The sequence below is a fragment of the Scatophagus argus genome, chromosome 6 (genome assembly GCF_020382885.2).
Source record: "Scatophagus argus isolate fScaArg1 chromosome 6, fScaArg1.pri, whole genome shotgun sequence".
Classification (NCBI taxonomy): Eukaryota; Metazoa; Chordata; class Actinopteri; family Scatophagidae; genus Scatophagus; species Scatophagus argus.
In genome coordinates, this window is record NC_058498.1 from 1895153 (window position 1) to 1914798 (window position 19646).

General features: G+C 48.4%; 2 protein-coding genes across 2 annotated transcripts; both read right to left on the reverse strand.

The window, feature by feature from the left end:
• Window positions 1-1973: 1973 nt before the first annotated feature.
• Window positions 1974-4179, reverse strand: foxc1b (forkhead box C1b). Its single transcript, XM_046392142.1, has one exon. The coding sequence runs from the start codon at window positions 3853-3855 to the stop codon at window positions 2449-2451; it is 1407 nt and encodes a 468-aa protein (XP_046248098.1). The 5' UTR covers window positions 3856-4179; the 3' UTR covers window positions 1974-2448.
• A 7826-nt stretch (window positions 4180-12005) lies between these two features.
• Window positions 12006-16150, reverse strand: foxf2b (forkhead box F2b). Its single transcript, XM_046392143.1, has 2 exons — window positions 14690-16150; window positions 12006-12852 (listed from the first exon to the last, which is right to left on the reverse strand). Exons 1-2 carry the CDS (start codon window positions 15663-15665, stop codon window positions 12680-12682), a joined length of 1149 nt encoding a protein of 382 aa, XP_046248099.1. The 5' UTR covers window positions 15666-16150; the 3' UTR covers window positions 12006-12679.
• Between the last annotated feature and the right edge of the window lie 3496 nt (window positions 16151-19646).

Genomic DNA, 19646 nt, shown 5'->3' on the forward strand with positions numbered 1-19646 from the left:
GTTTGCAGGACATGAAAACTCCGAGAAAAGCGACGCAGGACTAAAGTCTTATTTTAGTTGTGCAGGATTAAAGAGGAGATCTGAGCCAGAGGGATTCACTGAGGGACAACACACACTCTCACACACTCACTCACACACACACACACCTCAGCCAGAGGAGGGGAACAGTGTGTTTTCTCTATTTAAACGCCTTCAGTCTGTAATCTGACATCAGCTTTATTCTGTTTTAATGTCTTTCTTCTCGTGTTCTTATTTAAATTAAAATATTTGCAACTCGTTGAAAAAAATCTTCATGAGGCCTCACAAGTAAAATTAGATTTAACATTTTGGGATTTCCTTCCAAATCAAACAAGCACATCAGTGATCGGCGGATTTCTGAGTTCAGCTCTGCGTTCACTTCTGCTGCTTCTTAAAAAGGCCATCGGAGGGCTGAAAATGGCTCCTGTGTGAATCCTCTGAGCTGCTTTTCACCCCGAGCTGCTTCCGCTAAATCCTTTCTGCCAAACATTTCATACACGAGATGTGGGCTCTCAGGTTCACACTTGCTTTCTAAAGCTCGTCGCGGTGTGAAAAGCGCGGACGGGACATCAGCAGACACCTGGTGAGACGTCTGCACATCTGTGCTGCCTTCAGGCGGTGTGTATTCTGCACTGAGAAACGCACACTGTGGCACAACAACGCCATCATTCAATTAGGCCTTTTGACTGCGCTTTCGGTGCGCCTGAGACGCGGCCCGGCAGGCTGAAGCTCCTCGCTCTGAGGCTGCACTGCACAGGCCGCGAATCCCTGAACTGCTCTGCAGACACCCTCCACTGACCTTCATCAGCCCCGCGTCCTGCCCTCATGTTGACTGCGCATCACCCACAAAGACGTTTTGTTTAGACGCAATAATCTGCTTTTTATTGGTGTTACGCCGCAGCTTTGCGCGCAGAAAAGCTCGAGATTTGGAGCTGCTGACCCCCCGTGTGGAAGGTGCAGCAGTGGAGCCAATGGCGCGCTGTTTACGTCAGCTTGACGGGTTTGACTCAGCCCGGTGGGGGCCCAGGGGAGCTTTTGTGAGCTGGAATTTTTAGTTTCACTGAGCCATTAAACTCTCATGGACGCTGCTCGGGTGCCAGAGGTGAGACTGAGGCTGCGCACTGTGAGCCTGACACGGAAAACGTCTCATCAGGACGACCAGCGGCTGCAGGCTGCGGGGTCAGAGGCGAGAGGGCTCAGACACATCTCCATTAAAACCTGCTAATGCTTAATAATACTTATTAGAATAACATTAATAGCAACAATAATAATAATAAACATCTGACTGCCGCAGTGTTTGTGCCGCAGGCCGCAGCAGGCCGCACCGCCTCCTTCCACACGTCCTCCCATCAGACCGGTGAGACCTTCAGGGTCTCCCCGCGCTGCCAAAAGTTCTCTGAAGGCACCCAGAATAAAAGCAGCTTCAGCTTCCCCCCGCATGCAAAACCTCCTGCCATCCACCCACAGCAGCCAGACGGAAGCTCGGCTGATTCGTTTTGCTGACGAGGCCTTCAGTGAGCTCACAGCTCACACGTGCTTTTATTGATTACACCTGAATGTTGGCCTCAAAGCTTTTACCCCGAGAGGGAAAATCCACGCGGATCTGTCTGACGGCCCGCTGTGTGTTTTGGGTCAGCGCGGCTCTGAGTCTGGCCTCGTGTTTGTTTTTTAATAATATAAAATATTCCCTCTCGAACCAAGCAGGAATCAGAATTTACTGTTTCATATTTTCTCTTTTAGTAAGTCAGAAAATCCTCACGATGTGGATTCACCCAGACTCAAATGCGCGTCACACGAGGCCACTAAAACTACACACTCCTCGCATGTGCATATTTGTTTTAAAAAAGATTCTTTTTCAGTTTTCGCAACTTCAAAATAAAGGGAGACGTTTTGCAGGCCGCACAGCCCGTTTGGTCTGCCTCTCCCGTCCGTTAGCCGCTAATAAATCACTCAGGTTAACTCAAATAGACGGCACTTTATTAAACAAACAGAATGTAATGCCTTCAAAATAGTTTTTTTAACAAACAGGACAAAATGAATAAAATAAGTCAGTATAGACTACAAAGCCCCCCCTCCTCCCTCAGTTTCTATACAAGAACTGGGAGGGAATTTAAAGGCAGCGATAAGAAAACTGGAAAAACTTTTAAGTGTTTGGTCCTCGGTATCCATCCACTCCCTTTTCCTAAAAATAAATTACTATATTAGGCTATAATTTACAGTCTGTAATAAAAGCTGGTATTTGAGCCATCTTTATAAACAATTCTCAAAGTGAGAGGGAAGACACTTACGTGCTTTGGTTGTTACACACGCCTCGACAGAAAAAGTCTTTGAATCTCTGATGTCCATTCGGATGTGAATAAAAGACCAAAAGTACAAAAAATATAGAAAACATATATTAGAGTTATTAATTTAAAAGGCACACTTTGGCTTTCAGAACTTGCTGCAGTCATAAACAAAAGCTCCTGAGGTGCGGTAGATGGACTGGCCGGACGGGAAGGCCATCTGACAGCTGCTATTCCCGTTGACCGGGGAGCCGTTCAGCCCGATCCGCTGGGACTCGAACATCTCCCGCACAGAGTGAAAGTTCTGCTGCTGCGCGGGGTAAGCCGGGCTCAAGTGGCTCAGGTCCCCGTACCAGGACGCGAGCCGCCCCTGGTGTGCGAGGTGGCCGTCCTGGCCCGCCTGGCTCAGGTTGCCGTGTCCGAGCGGGGACGCGGTGGTGGTGGTGATGCAGTAGTCGGGCAGGGCCTCGTCCACCGTGGTGGACGGCGCCAGGTGGCCGCCGGATGACCTGTCCCCCGCGTACAGACTCATGGCTTGCATGTTGCAGTGATACGTCGCGTTGGAGTTCGTGGAGATGACGTTCTGGTTGCAGGCCGTCGAGCTGTACGCGGGAGTCTGGTTGGGGGAGTAGCTGAGCGGCAGTGAGGGGGTGATACCTGTCCGAGAGGAGGCGACGAGTGGCGGGGACAGCTCGCCGTGCGGGGACCCCCGCAGGGTGGTCATGATGTTGTCCACGCTGAAGCCCTGGCCGTGGTGGTGGTGGTGCTCGGCTCCGTCCATGCTGAGTGAGCGGGTGGAGGGAACGCTGTGCGGGCTGCCTGTTGACATGCTGCTGCTGCTGTCGGGGCTCTCGATCTTGGGCACGGCGTTCAGGACCGGGGACGCGGCCTGCGGTGGCGTCGAGGTCCCGTTCTCCGTCTTTATATCCTGGATCCGCACGGGCTGAGAGCCCTGCACCGGCGGCTCCTGCTCCCTGCCCGGGGTGCGGGCAGAGGGGTCCTTTCCCTGCCTCTCCCGCTCATCCTTGTCCTTCTGCACGTCCTTCTTTTTGAACCTTCTCCTGCGCCGTAGGAAGCTGCCGTTCTCAAACATGTTGTAGGAGTCCGGGTCCAGGGTCCAGTAGCTGCCCTTTCCGGGCTTCTTATCGTCCCGGGGCACTTTGACAAAGCACTCATTGAGAGACAGATTGTGCCTTATGCTGTTCTGCCAGCCCTGCTTGTTGTCCCGGTAGAAGGGGAACCTCTCCATGATGAACTGATAAATCCCGTTCAGGGTGATCTTTTTCTCCGGGGAGTTCTGGATGGCCATGGTGATGAGGGCGATGTAGCTGTAGGGAGGTTTGACCATGTCCTTCGTCTGGTGCTGAGGGGTGTACGGTCCGTACGCCCGCGCCATGCTGGCCGGGTACTGGTCGTGGGCCGCATGGGAGTACATGCTCATGGGCGCAGGCATCCCGGTGTATCCCCCGCCGGCCCGGTAGTAGCTCTGCTCGCTGCTGATGTACGGTACGACTCCCAAAGAGTTGGGGCTGGAGACGGAGTAGCGCGCCTGCATCCTGCGCAATGCGTAAAACCTCCCCGAACTGCTGGCCCCGCACAAACTCTCACGAGTTGGGCTCCGGTTCTGCTCCCGCTTGTCTTCCGTCTGAATTCAGTGTGAATTCAGTCCTCCTCTAAGCGACAGCTCGCCGCGCTGAGCCGGAGAGAGCGCGCACTGCTGCACTGAACATTTGGAAGACTGAGAAGGCTGGAGGGCTGGAGGAGCCTGAGTCTGCACTACTTTTTTTTACTCTTCACATTTTTTTCCTCCCTTTTGGCTTCTCGGGCTGCTCCTCCCCGAATGTGTGCTCCATCATCCAATTGGAGGACGAAATGAACCTGTGGAAAAGCTGCATGGCGACAAAAGTTACTTACCCCCCCCCCCCCCCACACACACACACACACACACACACACACACTCCTCCTCCTCCTCCTCCTCCTCCCTCCTTCCCCCTCTCCTCAGCTCAGACACGGAGTTATTAAAACGCTGTTCAGGGTGTGCCCAAAAACCTGAAAAATTATCTTAATGACTCAAATAGGGAAATATTTATTATTTATTATTGTTCAGTAATTAATCACATTGAGAATCTTAAAATAACTTCTTATTGGTCCGGTTTTAAAATTAAAAATGAAAAATTATTGTGGGCCCAAGAGCCTTAAAGCTTCTGACCAAACCGGCGCGCCCTCCAGTTCATCTCCAAAACACCAAAACCCTGCGCGTAAAGGTGCGCACAGAGGAACGGAGCTCCAGAAACGTCCCTCCACAGGCACATCCCGTCTCATATGGGCCCTGCAGGCCTGACCAGCACGATCTGCTCACATGTCTGTCATTAAAATGTTTAGGAGACCAAATCCTCCAGTGAAGCGAAGGCCGCGGTGTGTGAGGAGCTCCCCGTCAGCTGCGGCTCGGCCTCTGAATAAACACACGCACATGAAAGAGCGCGGATGGTCCCTCGCGCCCCCCTACAGCGCATGTGGGCGGCGCGTGGAAACTAATTAAAGGTTAAATGAAGATCATTTGGTCGAGCCGGGTGAGAAGAAAAAGGTCCCCTGCCTGACTGAGGTCCAAATGTCCTTCACACCGGGCGGGTGTCAACAGGACCATCAGCGTCCCGCAGGGCCTCCGGACGGTTTGCTCTGACGGCAAAAATCGTTTAAAAAGATGGAGACGATTAAAGCAAAGATCTGAATATTCTGCAACAGAAATCTGATTTCAGCTTATGATCAAACTGAGGAAATTCGCATAAAATCACAAGATGATTAAACAACAACAAACCTTTCAGTGTTTGTCCTAAAATCTTCATTTTTGTTTGTTTTATTGATTTGTTTTTGAGGGGAAGTTTTCCACTCACAGTTCTGTATTTCTCTGAATTTCTAAACGTATTTTCTATTTAATTAATCCAGCAGATTTTACTGAGGAGACTCGCGGACAAATCTGGAATCACATTTGTTGTAAAATGTGTTGTGGTGTCTAAAAAAGAAAACTAAACAAAGGAAGCGAAAGGGAAAATTTGTCATTTTAACATTTTAATATATTATTAAGTCTGTTAAAGGGAATTTTAACATCTTAATATATTATAAAGTCTTAAATTAAATTGGGCCTGCGGTGCTGCAGGCTCACAGTAAAGCTGCTCCATCTTTAATTCAAATTTATAAACGTGAGCAAATGTAATAAAATTTTCCTGAATATTCTTTAAATTCCGTAAATGCACCTGAAACGAAAACATTTTGGTTCATCTTTTTATTCTGTCAGAAATGCGTCAAACTGAAGACTCAAATTCTCTGAAGTTACACTTCAAACTTTGCCTTTTGACTTAACATCCTGTTCTGGAAAAAATAAAATAAAAATAAAAGAATAAATAAATACATTTGTAATAAACTCCATCCAAGAGGCTGTGGGATGTAAAGAACATCAGGGCGGCCTGAGGTGACGAGAGCAACTCGGGAGTTCAGAGGAGGAAACGGAAGCGGGAGAGTCTGATCAAACGGGAGCTTTCGGGTCCTCACTGGGATGTGTGGTTTGCATGTGCTGTCAGCAGGACTCACCTGTGGACCGGACCCCACAGGTGGACCGGACCCCACAGGTGAGTGGGCCGGACCCACAGGTGAGTGGGCCGGACCCCACAGGTGGGCCGGACCCCACAGGTGAGTGGGCCGGACCCACAGGTGAGTGGGCCGGACACCACAGGTGAGTCCTGCTGACCGCGCAGCGCCCCCTGCAGCTGCACCAGCAGCCCCACAGGTGGAGATTCGTGGGTGCAGCTCGATGAAACGTTTCTCTAATGCTAAAGAGTCTTGATTCTGATAAGGAACAAATGAACAATAACTCACATCTGCAGCGCTTTTCCTTCCGTCTGTCAGCACTGAGACTGAGAACACAAACGAACGCAACAGAATCCTGAGGTGTGAAGTCTTACAGGACTGATTATCACTTTGTTTAAATGAAAAGATTTTGACTGCAGCTGAGGGCGGCTGCTTATTGCAGCGGTTCTCCTCCTGATGTGCGGCGCACGCCTGCCCCCTAGCGGCCAGTCTGTAGGAGTGCATGCGTGTTTGAAGCACAAAAGGCATCAAAGTGTAACTAAAGTACTCGTGTCAGTGTGTTAATGTCTTTAAACAAACATTTATTTCGTTTCAGGAGCAAAAGAATGAAGTAGCAGAAAATGCAAATACTCAGCTGTACTTGCATGTTTGACTGGCTGCTGGTGTTTAAGTGTGATTGTACACTGAGTTACTTTTACTGAAGGATGTGAGTGCACGTCTGGTGTTTCTGTCGTGTGTCTCTGCAGGACGCCTTGTGGACAGAGGACAGAGTCATGATTCAGGTGAGACACGTGATGCAGTGCAGGTTCATGAACCTGAGCAGCACCAGTCATTTTATCTGTGGTGCCACAGCGCCCCCTGCTGCCACACCGACGCACATGCGCCAACATGAAGCTAAAAGAAGGAAATCTTTGCTTTTTAGGAGGAAATTTTAGCTTATTAAACTTCACAATTCTCCCACAAATGTTCAGTGTAATTAAAAAAACCCTAACTTTAAGTGGAAGTTATTTTAATTCAGTGTTTTTACTGGAAGTAAAATAAGCTCACTGCTGAGGGATGGAGTGAGAAACTTCACTGTGTCATCCACAGTGTTTATATTAAGTGCCTAATTAAACACAGACAGATTTCTAAAATATCTCAGGACCTCAAAGTCATGCACCCAAAAAGCACATTGGAATTGGTTTTCAAATAAATAACTGCCAATCATCCATGTGCAGAGCATTAATGCTGCGTTTGGTGCTCCGGCTGTGACGGATTCTTCTGGGCGGGTAAAGCTGCTCTCAAGGCCACAAGGCGCCTCACACTGTGGCATTTTTTCCCTCTTTAACCCCAAAACTCGACGTTTAAGACCAGACGGGCGAGCGAGCAGAACTTCTGCGAGAATCCAAATAAGGCCAGATGACTGCAGAAAACTTTTCCTCAGGGTCGAGCTGTTTCTGATTTAGCTGCCTTGACGAATGCTTTAATTTTCTGACACGATGACACGCGAACAGTCTCGGCTGTCTTTGCTTGCACGCAATTTCAAATGAAATCAAGATTAGCAGCTGAGCTGAGGGAGTATTTAATCTGTTTGCCTGAGTTTATGTTCAATGAACAGGCGGGAAAATGGCTCCAACAGGGACGACATCGTGGAATCGCGATCGTGAACTGTGTTGCACTCTGACGTTTGACCTGAAAATTGTCTGACTAAAGAAAATGTGTTCAGCAAGTCTTGCAGGATTTTGCTACATGCTACATCATGACAATCCTGAAGATGTGAAACTGCAGACACAATCTCAGAAATGTTCTGTGGCCTTCACAGTCAGTAAGTTTAATCTCTCTGATGCTGCTTGTGTTTGTCTGCGGCTTCGTTTTTTCACACAAAAGAAATGTAGAAAAACGTGTGATGAACATCTGAGGTGTCTGGTTTATCAGAAATGTAGAGCAGTTTATAAACCAGTTTAGCCAAACTAAGCAGGAGTATAAAACTTTGCAGCTGAACTCTGCCCCCTAGTGGATCACCTGCGACCTCCACCTGCTTTTCCCTTTTCAGCTTCTTCCTTCTGTTGTCTTCTGCCCAGCAGGCTCATCTGTCACAGGAGGCACAACTGCGATAAATGTTTCTACAAGTGAGAATTAAACCTTTTTTGTTGTTGTTGTGAATTAGGAAAACATCGTTTAGTCAGCACAAACACGGCTGGAAACTTTCCTGACATGCTGTTCAAAATATCTGCTACGTACATGTAATCTTAGCACGATGATGTGCAGAAATGTTGACACGATATGTTTGAATGCTGCTGGGCTAACGCTCCACCGAAGCAGCAGGAATGAATGCCTTGCTCAAAGGTCTGCGGAGCTTCTGGGTTTCATATTTTCCAGATAAGTCAGTCAAGCCTCAGCTCCAGTGGGAAGGAGGATCACAGTGTTTAAAGCTTTGAGTCTGCAAACTGGAAAAGGAGAGGAGGGAGGAGGCGCGTTAAAAGCCAACCGGCTGGTTCTGAAGGTTCTGGAGAAGAGACTCCGAGCCAGCTGAGCAGGAGGAACCCAAAGGCTGAAGCCACGAAGGCCGAGCAGCAGCTTCAGAGCCCCCAGCAGCAGGAGGTTCTGAGGGTCGTGGTCACATCTGAGACCTCACAGGGCCCACCCACGATGGAGGAGGAGGAGGAGGAGGAGGAGGGCTTCATCAGTTATGTGAGTAAAGCAAAGCAGCCACACACACACAAACAGCTGACATCCCAACACCAACCTGAAAGAGGGATTCTGATATTTTTAAACCAGAGCCCACATTTACAGATTTTGGTGTGTAAATGATTTGTTCTTACTAAAGAAACTGGTCCAGTGGATCACCTCCGCCGTAATCCTCTGGGGCAACTCTGACCGCCAAAGGTCACATCCACTGAAATCTGTAGACATCAGGCCTTCACTGAATTCTTACGGTTCTGTTTTAAAGTAACACAATCTGCCAGCTCTGTAAAAATATTCCAACTTATTTTTATTGCCAGTTAACTTGTTTTTCAGGCATTTCCTGCATTTCTAATGTAATTTGTCATATTACTGGTGCAGAAAACAAACAGATGAAAATGTTACTGTAGCAAAACGCAGGGGAGACCGGGGACAGTTGCAACATGTCATTTTTCTCCAATCACAAACAAGCCACAAACAACTCATACTGCACATGCTCAGTTGGAGCTCATTTTGAATTGTTTTGTACTGGATCGCAGCTGATTGCTTTCTCCATTAATCCACTGATTGTTTGGTTAGTTAAATCCTCAACATGATGACAAACACATTCAGGTGACGGAGGAAGGCAGCAAATGTCCACCGGCTGAAGCAGGAGAAATGACCGGAAACGCTTAATTATAACAGCTGATCCTTAACTTTCTGTCAGCTGTAAGCTTTTCTAAACATAATTTATAAGTTCCTCACGTGTTTCTTACTTTGCAAAGTAACTAACGCAGTCAGATGAAGGCAGTGCAGTAAGGAGTTGAATGTTTCGATCTGACATGCGCAGGAGTACAAAGTCAGTTTACTTCAGTGTTTAATGTCAGTCTACTCAGATGGACGTTTTGTTTTGTAGGAATAAATTTGTTTTCCGTTTAAGGCGGGACTGAAACGAGAACACTGACCTCACCTTCACCTGGCGGGGCGAACGAAGGTCCTGGAGGTCCAGCAGTTCCGCTCGCTTCAGCCTAACACGTGGATGTCTGTGAACCTGTCTGTGAACCTGTCTGTGAACCTGTCTGTGAACCTGTCTGTGCCTTCAATGGCCGCTTGAGTCTGGCTCCTAAAGCGAAGTCGATCCCCGTAGACCCCCACGCCACACGTCACAGCAGAAATAAACACGTTCACGGTCTGATGTAGACGCGTGTACTTCAGTGGACGCAGTGAAGTTAGCCGCTGCATTGTTTCCCCCGTGTGGTTTACGTGGTTGCCATAGTTACTGACCTGCCAGAGGTTCACCCGTCGTTAACTCAGGGACCAGAACGGCCGCGTTAACTACGTGAGCTGCAGACCACAGATGCGTCAAATATGTACGTTTTACACGCATCGACGTTTCTACAGTGTCTTACCGTCAGTGTGTGTGTGTGTGTGTGTGTGTGTGTGTGTGTGTGTGGGTGCAGGTGGGTGCTCGTCGTGGCGTGGCGGAAGGTGGCTGCCAGGTGACCAGCACAGTTTGAAAACATCAAAGTGATACTCAGCTTAACGTTTGACGTATCTGCGCGACGCCAGCATTTCCTCTGGTGATTTGCTCGGTCAGTTTGTTTTGTGGAAAGTTGATAAATGTGTGTGCACCGCCTCAGCTAATGCAAACCCACACACGGGGCCACTGGGGCCCCCTGGTGGCCTAATCCGGTCATGGCTGTTCATGATGCTAACATCAGCAGCTCTCAGCCCTGAGAAACATCTGAAGCGCCCCTCGTGGACACACAGAAATCTGGACTTTATGTGCAGCAGTATTATCATAACGCACCACATACTGAACGCTGTGTGTGTTCAGTTCAGAGTCAGGAACCAGAACCAGCAGTCAGAGGCCTCATCCTCACTTTTGCTATGTGCTGGTCTCAGCCACTAGATGGCGCCACACTCCACCTGATTGAAGGCTCAGACCTCCTCTGAAACCTTGTCATGGAAAATCCAGCAGCTGCAGGGCCACTTTGTGTGACCGGATTTAGAAAAGAAGTTCGCCGAGTAGTTTGTCTCTGTGATGCGTGTCCTGCACTCTGAGGGTTCAGTCAGACCCTCACCCGCCATCTGTTTCTGATGCCGGTTCTGGACCTGAGGTCTGCATGTTGTGTGAGGGTCTCCTGTATTAACTTGCTGCTGGATGTCTCCTTCTTCTCTGTGCCGCAGCAGAATTTATCCCCATGTGAACTCGTTTTTCTTTTTGGGCAGTTCAAAACCCGTGAAAATATGAATGTCACATGTGGCTTTCATTTGTAAACACATTTTAAAACATTTTAAAACTGGCTGACTTGTGTTCTGTCCTCTCAGACAGTCAGAAACAAAGAAAGCTGCCCCGTGGAAAATGTGTGAAACCCAAAACGCACTTTAACAAACACTGAGGTAACAGTGAAAACATTTTCTCAGACGCTGCGTGTCAGACTCAGAAGGTGGCTTTGCTGTGATTGCGTCTGTGGCCTAATGAGGAGCTGCCACCTTCGGTTCCTGTCTGCGTACGTGTGACGGTCGTGCTGGACGCTGGACTTGCTTCATGACCAAACACAGCTGACAGAAACTGGAGCGGCGGCGGCCTGGTTGTGTGACGAGGCAGCTCTTTTCCAGTCCCATCTGTTTACCGCACTCCAAAAATACCACTGGGCTGCACTTCCACGGACGCTTCGTCTGTTTATGTGGCATCTTCAGATGTTGGCAACCCTGGACGTGCAACAGAGAAAGGATGCAAGGGACTTTCAGCTGCGTTAGAGGCGGAGATAAAACGCTCGAAATGTGGAAATACTCAAACTGAGAACAATCAGACTCTCTGAGAGGATCCTCCCGAGCTGCAGTCTGATGTTCAAAGGACGTTTACGTTCTGAGCCTCACACCTCAAATCATCCGTGTGCAGCTGATGAGTCTGGGGGTTCTGATCCTGGTTCCTAACACCCCCCGACCCGCCTGCAGGGGCAGAAAATTCACTGGTGACCCACAGCTGCAGGTTTTAAAACACTGAAGCTGATAGCAGGATCTAAACGACATCAGTATTGTGTTTCAGAAACGTCGTCCTGCTCTAAAAGGAGAACTCTGACTCAGAATATTTAACTTGTGCTCAAGAAAAATTAAAAATGTGGGATTTTGACTTGGCATTTAATTTTCATGTAGCAGCATTTACTTCAGTGAGAGATGGCAGTACCACCACTGCAACGCAACACAGTCACAAACTGCACACCAAAACTACTGAGGTGATTAAAATGTCTCCTTTAAGTTAGTCACAAAACAAAAACTGAAACCAGCTCATCATCACGTCTTTGGTATCGATAGTCATTTGTTTCAGAGATAATAATTTCAGTCCCTCAGCGGTGGAGAAAGTAATCTGCTCATTAACTCAAGGAAAAGCTGCAGTACTACGAGAAAAGTAAAAGTCCTGCATTCAAGCAGTTACTGCAGTATTGGAGGAGCACAGCAGCAGACTGACTCTTGTTCCCTGAATTTAAATTTTGTTTTCAGGTGCTTCAGTTAAATACTGTTAAATACTGTAAGGTGATTGTAGGCTTTGTTAAAGCTCACACTCAGGTTACTGAGGCTGACGGTGTGTGAGTGTGTGACGGCTCAGCCTCACCTCATTTCTCTACCTGAGTGTACACGGAAAGACAGAAGTCTGCGGGAGTGTAGCCTAAAATATGTATCAGCTTTATTGAAACCTTTTACAGGACAAAAAGTTGGCACAGGGTTATACAATAAGTGCAGGGCTTTTGTTGCAGTTCATGTTAGCCTAAAGCGTCGTGTGTGTGATTACTCTAATAGGATAGAACATCGTTACATAGAATATAGTTTGTCTGCACGCGTTACAGGAGCAAACACATTAAAAGTCGTGTTTCTGAAGCTTCTTTTGAAGAAGAAAACGCTTGTCGGGGTTCGTAAGGCGCAGTGGTTTTTCTGAAAGGCCTCTGGGGTTGCTTCGTTCACTTCCTTCAATACAGTCCAACCAAATGAACAAAGCTGCTTTGGCTGCGTGGAGGAGGCAAACGTGTGAGAGCGGGCACATCCTGGTATGAAACCTCCATAAAGATCAGAATATCTGGAACAAACAATGCGGACGCAGTCTGTTGTGGCGTGACGGAGCCGCAGTTGGACTGTGAGCGTCACGGCGAGCCGCGCGCTCACATGACGCACGGCTTGATGTCCTGACACACGCTCTGCGGGTGGTGATGGTGGTGGTGGTGGTAGTAGGATCCGCCAGCCGAGGGGTGGAAGGAGGAGATGCCGTTAAAGTTTAACACGAAATCTTTCCTGTCGCACACCGAGGAGTGGCTCTGGTAGCGAGGGATCCCCACTGCGGAGGAGGAGGAGGAGGAGGAGAAAGCAGACAGTGAGGAGGTGAAGAGGCTGCTGTTTTGTATTGCTGCGTAAAGGCTGTGTGTGTGTGTGTGTGAGGGAGGTTGTGACCGGAAAATAATGCTTTACATGTCATATACCTTCAAAATAAAGTGTGAAGCAGCTGCAGAATTTTATTCACTTTGGTTGTGATGTAAAATGGGAATCGAGCTCGAATTAAACCATGAGGTGCTGCCATACAGGCTTTAAAATACTGCAGAGGTCAATCGTTTTTATTTTTACTAAACAACACTTTAGCCTTCTCTCTACGGATTCACAATCACGCAAATGATTTTTTTTCGCGTAAACAGAAATTAGGGAATTTTTAAAATAATATTTGGACGCTTACGGCTTCTGTAGGATGACCGCGTATTTTTAAAGGCCTAAAAAAATCAATTCAATGTTTTTGTTTTGATTAGTAACCAGTAAAGCTAATCTGTGTCGAGCTGCGACGATTAATCAATTAGCTGACAACTGTTAAATTAATCTCTATTTGTTAAAATAACCAATGAGCAGTTTGCATATTTTTGGAAGAAAGTAACTCTTGAGTTTCTGTTTGGTGCGCTCCTCTGTGACAGGAAGCTGAAAGTCTTTGGGTTGTGGACAAAACATCTGAGCACGTCATCACTGATCGACACTGCTCATCGTTTTCTGACTTTCTTTTCAGCTCAAACAACTAATCGATAACGAATCAAAGGTTTAGCTGCAGCCCTCTGAGAGCCTCCCGGAGCCTCGGAGTCTCGGCAGTGTTTAAACGAGACCCGGTCCCTGTGAGCCTGTGAGCGAGTCTCTGTTTCCACATCCAGAGAAATAACTGCGGGTCATAAGGACTCCAGATGTGAGTGTTTTTCAGGGGAAGACAGCGCGCTTTATCCTGCGGCCGGGCCACAGCTCGCTGCCCTGCGCCCTCCTCCACAGACGGCGCGGGAGCCCCTCTGACCGACGCTACAGTCCGTCTGTACTGCGCAGGCCATCACTGAGACGCTGCGTAACGTTTCAGGCCTTCCGTGTCTTGCGGGTGAGGTCCTCGGCCGGTGTGGTCCGACCTGCACAGCCTGTGTTTGGTTAACCTCTGGGACCCTTTCGGGCTCCAGCACGGGTTACCAGTAAAGCCTCGGTGTGTTGTGTTAAAGTAAATGAGCGTGAACTGGGGAGGGGAGTTAACGCCATCACAAAATAACAAAAAAGTTTTTCCTTTGTTTATGGTAAAATAAAAATAATCCGAGAGCGCCGGTGCAGACGAGACTGCGGGTTAAAGACATCAGCTGCTCTGAATTTTATTCATGTGGTGATTAAATTATTTTGAAAACTGACGTTAATTTTCCTGAAGGCCAGTGTGAGCACTTGGTGGGTTTTTATTATTTAATAAACATTCAGTGCAACTTTATTGTTCAATAAAATACGTTTAAAAAGGTCCAATTATTTTCACACTAACAAAATTCGATCTTAGTGAACGGAAATAATAATAATAAAATGAAAAAATATTAATGAATCGTGATGGATGATAAAATTAACTTTTATTTCTCGTCTTATTATCATCATTATTTTCGCTGTTAGATAAGCACAAATGTTAGTTATATTTATGAGATATTTCACCTCCTAAGTGCGTGTCCGCTCCTTGAAACCACCGAGAACCTGCCGCGGGCCTGTGCTGCAGACAATAAAAGTTGCACAGTGCAGACGTGCTGTGGTGTTTATCAGCATGTGTTTCTGTTGGTTTGTTTGTATGAAAACCAGCACAGAGGCTGGACCGGGTTCATCATGACCAGTGTGAGCCAGACGTGACTTTGTGGTACCTGATAGGTCGCTGCTGTGGCTGTCCCTGCCGTTCTGGTGGAGGTAGCTCTGCTCCAACGAGTACGGCGACATGCCGGAGTGTAAACCGGAGGATGCGGGGCTGCTGGAGGCTAGAGACTGCTGTTTGATGTAGGGGGAGCCGCCGGAGGACGCCCAGTGTGCGGATGTACTGGCGTACGGGGAGTGGCCGTCCAGCGCGCTGGCCATGGCTGGAGAGGACGGGACGGGGCTGCTGCTGCTGTCCGCTCCGTACTCCCCGTTTGGCGGCACAGGACAGCTCGCCATGTATGTGGAGCCGGGGCTGGGGGACATGTGGGGTACGTGGTGGCCGCCGCTCAGCCCGTCGTACCCCCCTGCCATCGAATTGCTCATCATGTCCAAGTTGTAGCTGTTGCTGTGACAGGCGAGCGTGGCGGATGGAGCCTGGAAGTCAAAACTCTGCGGCAGGATGGAGGTGCCGAAGCCTATGCCGTTCATCATCCGATACATGGGCTTCAGAGCCTGACATTTTCTCCTGAAGCCTCTGGGTCTGCGACGAAACGAGCCTTCCTCGAACATGAACTCACTGCCCGGATCGATGGTCCAGTAGTGGCCTTTCCCCGGCCTGCCCAGACCTTTGGGCAGCTTGATGAAGCACTCGTTCAGCGACAGATTATGCCGGACCGAGTTTTTCCAGCCCTGATATGAGCCCCTGAAGAATGGGAAGCGAGCCTGGAGGAACTGGTAGATCTCACTGAGTGTCAGGCGTTTGGTGGGGGAGCTCTGGATTGCCATAACGATGAGAGCGATGTAGGAGTAAGGAGGCTTTTCCGGTCGCCGCAAACCGGAGCTCGTCTTCTTCCCTTTAATGGCGCTGGACGAACTTTCTGTGGCGGCTTGAGGGCTCAGCATGGCGGGGTGCAGGACGCCAGACGCCGGACTGGATCTCAGAGGAGGCGGAGGGTCCAGCTGCTGCTGAGGGGTCTCGGTCGTCATGTCAGCTCTGACGTACGACAGGCGTAGAGTGAAGAGAGGGGGGGAGAGGAGACGAGCCGCGAGATGTTTCACAAGAGAAAAATGTCGGGATCCGGCGGTCAGTGTCCTTACAAGTGAGCCTTACACCGCCAGTGGTCCTCCAGAATCCCAGCGCAAAATGGAGTGAAATCTGTCTCCAGTTACGCACGACTCTCCCGTTACGCACGGAGCTCCCTTGACGCATGCAGAACGCACGGCGGGTACGCACTGACACAAGAGAGGAAGAGGAAGACAGAGTGGGGGGAGCTGGTTATCCACTGGAGACTGAGTGTCCAGGGCTTCAGCTCGACACAGAGGCTCCACTGGGTGTCACAGCGGCGCTAAGTGGTGCTGTGTGGCGCGCCGGGTGGCCATCGACCGCCTTAATAGTCCCTCAAGTGGAGGAAACGCGAAAACTCTTCGACTTCATGCGCGCAACAGTCCAGCCAAACAAAGCTCGACCACCTATCATTTCATAAATCTTTCTTCCCTCTGCGAGAGCCCCCCCCCCTTCATCCGCACTCTACGCCTGCAAATCTCCCTGAAATCTGTGACGTCCCCCCTCCACTCCCTCCCCCTCCTCCCCCTCCACCCTCTTGCCAAAACTGGCCCAAGTCCACTTACCGTTCTCAGCAGCGTTAAAGCCCCTCATTCCCTCCTTGTCTCCCCCCCTCCCTCCCACACTCGCTCTTCTCTCTCCAAGTTCGGACTACACGCAATTAAGCCATCTATCAAACCTCCCCCAGACGTCCCAATCAACAGCGCCACACGCCAGACGCGCAAGTTAAAAAACGAGCCCCCCCACCCCCCCTTGTGCTCCTGCATGTATGAAGCTGTGATCTCAGCTCGATGTGCCACATGTCATACGTTTTCCTGACACGAATAAACCATCACAATATGTGCAAAAAGTCCTTCTTGCAATCGAAACCACGACGCCCCAAACACTCACTTGGGCCTACATGATGGTAGATAGGACCCAAACGCATCGCTGTGAGGCAATAAAAACGCACTATTTGTATTATTTTGCTCATAATTTCCTCCCAAACTGCTCCAGAGGATAACAAAAACAAACTGTGGCGGTGCCGGGCTGGGCCGGGGAGTGTGAGAGATGGGGAGGTGGTGGTCATTACCGTGCGTGTGTAAGCGGGGGGTTGCTCTGAGTAAATGACTTTGACATGAGTGGAAGCAGGCTTTTTCCATCAAGCTCGGCCCTGGATACCACACACAGCGCGCCAGTGTCAGCTTACCGCCCCGGGCCAGAGCCGGTCCCCTGGGCCCCACGTTCATTAGAGAGAGAAAAGCGAAATTAGGCGAGCGGGCGTCGACAGTTTCCTCCCCTATGGAGACATCACACACAGATTTGTCCGACATGATGGAGTTATATGTCCCGTAAAGGTAATATCAACATCCGCGCTGCGTCGGAGCGGAGATCTTTGGGCTTTGAAGGGGAAAAGTTTTGTGGCTGCCGCTAATCTGAGAGGTTTTGTGTTTTGTTTTGTTGTCCGTGTTTGTCAAGATTTATTTATAATGTGTTTATTCATTTATAGTCACACAAATGTAACATTTCAGTTTAACTTTAGGTACTTTTCATAAATGTCCACGATGCCATTTGTGGGAGATAAAACCACAACAGCATCAGTGAAAAACAAACGCAGTCGCACATTTTATTTTATTTTTGTTTAAGTTTTTATTTCTCACACTCGGATCTGCGCCTGCGCACGTGTTTCGTCGGCACAGCCTTTTTAAGTTTAGATATAGCCCGGAGGACTTTCCAGACAATAACCAGCAACAATAACCTTTGCACTTTGCACAACAAAGGATGTGCGGATAAAATCATTTTCCACCGTGACACACACAGCAGTTTGGAGGGTCTCAACGGCCCCAGAAATTTCCTGCGACATCAAAACTTATGACCCCCGCCGAGATCAGGATGCTTGCAGAGGGAATCTTTGTTCTGGGCAGCGCTTTGAAGACGGCGCTCCGCCTGCCTTCTACGCGCCGAGACTCCTTGAGCTCCCGCTTCAGCCTTAGGAGGGTTTGTCAGTGGAGTGAAGTCACGGCTCGAGGCCCCAGCGAGCCGACGTCACGAGGCCTTCAGCTTCAGACCGACTTGCTTTCTTCCCCCCGTCAAGTATTGAGTGGAAAAGATTTTGTCTGATTTCAGGTAACAAATTTAGAGACATTTTTAAATATAATTGTCTTAGTTCACAGCTATACTGTATTTACAGAAACAATACACAAAGAAAATCTTAAAAATCCTTAAATTCTCACTAAAACTAACCACCAGCAAATATTTAGAATCGCGTTCTCAGCGAAATAAACAAACAAAATGTTTATAGTCTAAACAAAAATAATTAGGGCTGTCCGAAATGTCCAGTGTATGTTTGTAATTGTTATTATAAATGTAATTTTATTAAAGGTCTGTGATGAGGAGAGTTCATGAAATAAACCAGCACTGAGCTCAGTTCCTTTCAGCAGTAATCTAATATTCTGTGGGCTGCTCGGCTTTTCTTCCTGCGCCGGCGTTTCCTGTCTCGGTGCCGGGCGCTTTGGAGCGGCCTCTCCGGGACTCTGGGAGGTCAGGCGCGGCTCACTTTGCCGGCGTGGCAGGCTGTTGGGACTTCCTATTGTGCTTACCTTAACGTTTGGTTTCATAACGCTGCGGGCCCTGGACCAGGCGGTATGTGGACCGGGTCGACACACACAGACACACACACACACACCAGTCCGGTTTAAAAGCCGTTTGCAGACGTGAATGATGCGCAGAGTGACAGCAAAAAGGATGTCGGAACACGTGACAGGCCCTCAGACAGGTGTGCTGTTCCGGCGTTTCACCTGCAGGTTGCAGCATTGTCTCACCTGTCACCTGTCAGGCTGCTCAGGCCGCTTTAAAGCCACACATGCGCACTGATGAGCGGCAGCTTGCTGACCTCAGAGCCAAGACAATCAGCAGTCTGGAAATGAGCAGCTTTGATTTGTTCTCCAGCATCATCAGCTGCAAAACTTCAACATCAGCCTGATGTTTTGGTACTTTTTTTATTTATTTATTTTTTTTTTTTTTACTGTTTCTGAATAATTAAATGAATCAAAATAAGATAAGATAAGGTAATTCTTTATTAGTCCCATTACTGGGAAATTACAGGACAATGTTCGACTCGCTTTTCATTAACCTGAAAACAACAGCAATAACGCTGAGCTTCTGTCCGCTTCCTGCTGCTTCTTCTGGTTTTGTCACCTCAAAAGCTCCTCCTGATTTTTAAAATTTGATATTTTTTTTATCATTCAGTGTTTCACTAAAAGGTGCCCACTGAACAACACAGCAGGCGAAACGGAGCCGCCAGCGGAACACCACAGTGTTTTACCTTCAGTGTGTTGTGTGGAAACTCAACTTCCGACCAATAGGTTCACAACTGCGAGACTTTGGGGGACCTGATGAGTCTGGGGTCCGTTTCAGGACCGCGGAGAGCAACAGCAGGCTCTGGACACCAACAGTCAACAGCCTGTGTGTGTGTGTGTGTGTGTGTGTGTGAGTGTGTGTGTGTGTGTGTGTGTGTGTGTGTGTGTGTGTGTGTGTGGCATCATAATAATAATAATCAGAACTGTTTGTTTTATCATCTTTTGAGAAACTGATGTGCATCAGATGATTTCAGAACTGGTTGCCATGTTTTATATTGTTCTTTTAATACTAAAAGCGATAATATCATACAAAATAACATTAAATCTAAATATATGAAAATATAAATCAAAATATAATAACGACAACAACATTCCAGATTTTTTTGTGAATTCTTCTTTCTGTGGCCGATTTGATTTGGAGGAAGTTCTTTGTTTGAAATGTAATATTAGACGTGAGAAGTTGTGTGATAAACGTTTCACCACGGCAGCTCTGTGTGTGTGTGTGTGTGTGTGTGTGTGTGTGTGCGTGTGCGTGACACACAATAACCTCACATAATAATTCTCACA

Excerpts from the sequence above, each read along its gene's own strand:
- foxc1b (XM_046392142.1), bottom strand. The coding sequence starts at position 3,855 with ATGCAGGCGCGCTACTCCGTCTCCAGCCCCAACTCTTTGGGAGTCGTA.
- foxf2b (XM_046392143.1), bottom strand. The coding sequence starts at position 15,665 with ATGACGACCGAGACCCCTCAGCAGCAGCTGGACCCTCCGCCTCCTCTG. Across the intron at positions 12,853-14,689 it reads CCACAGCAGCGACCTATCAG|TGGGGATCCCTCGCTACCAG; the intron begins GTACCACAAAGT and ends CCTCCTCCGCAG.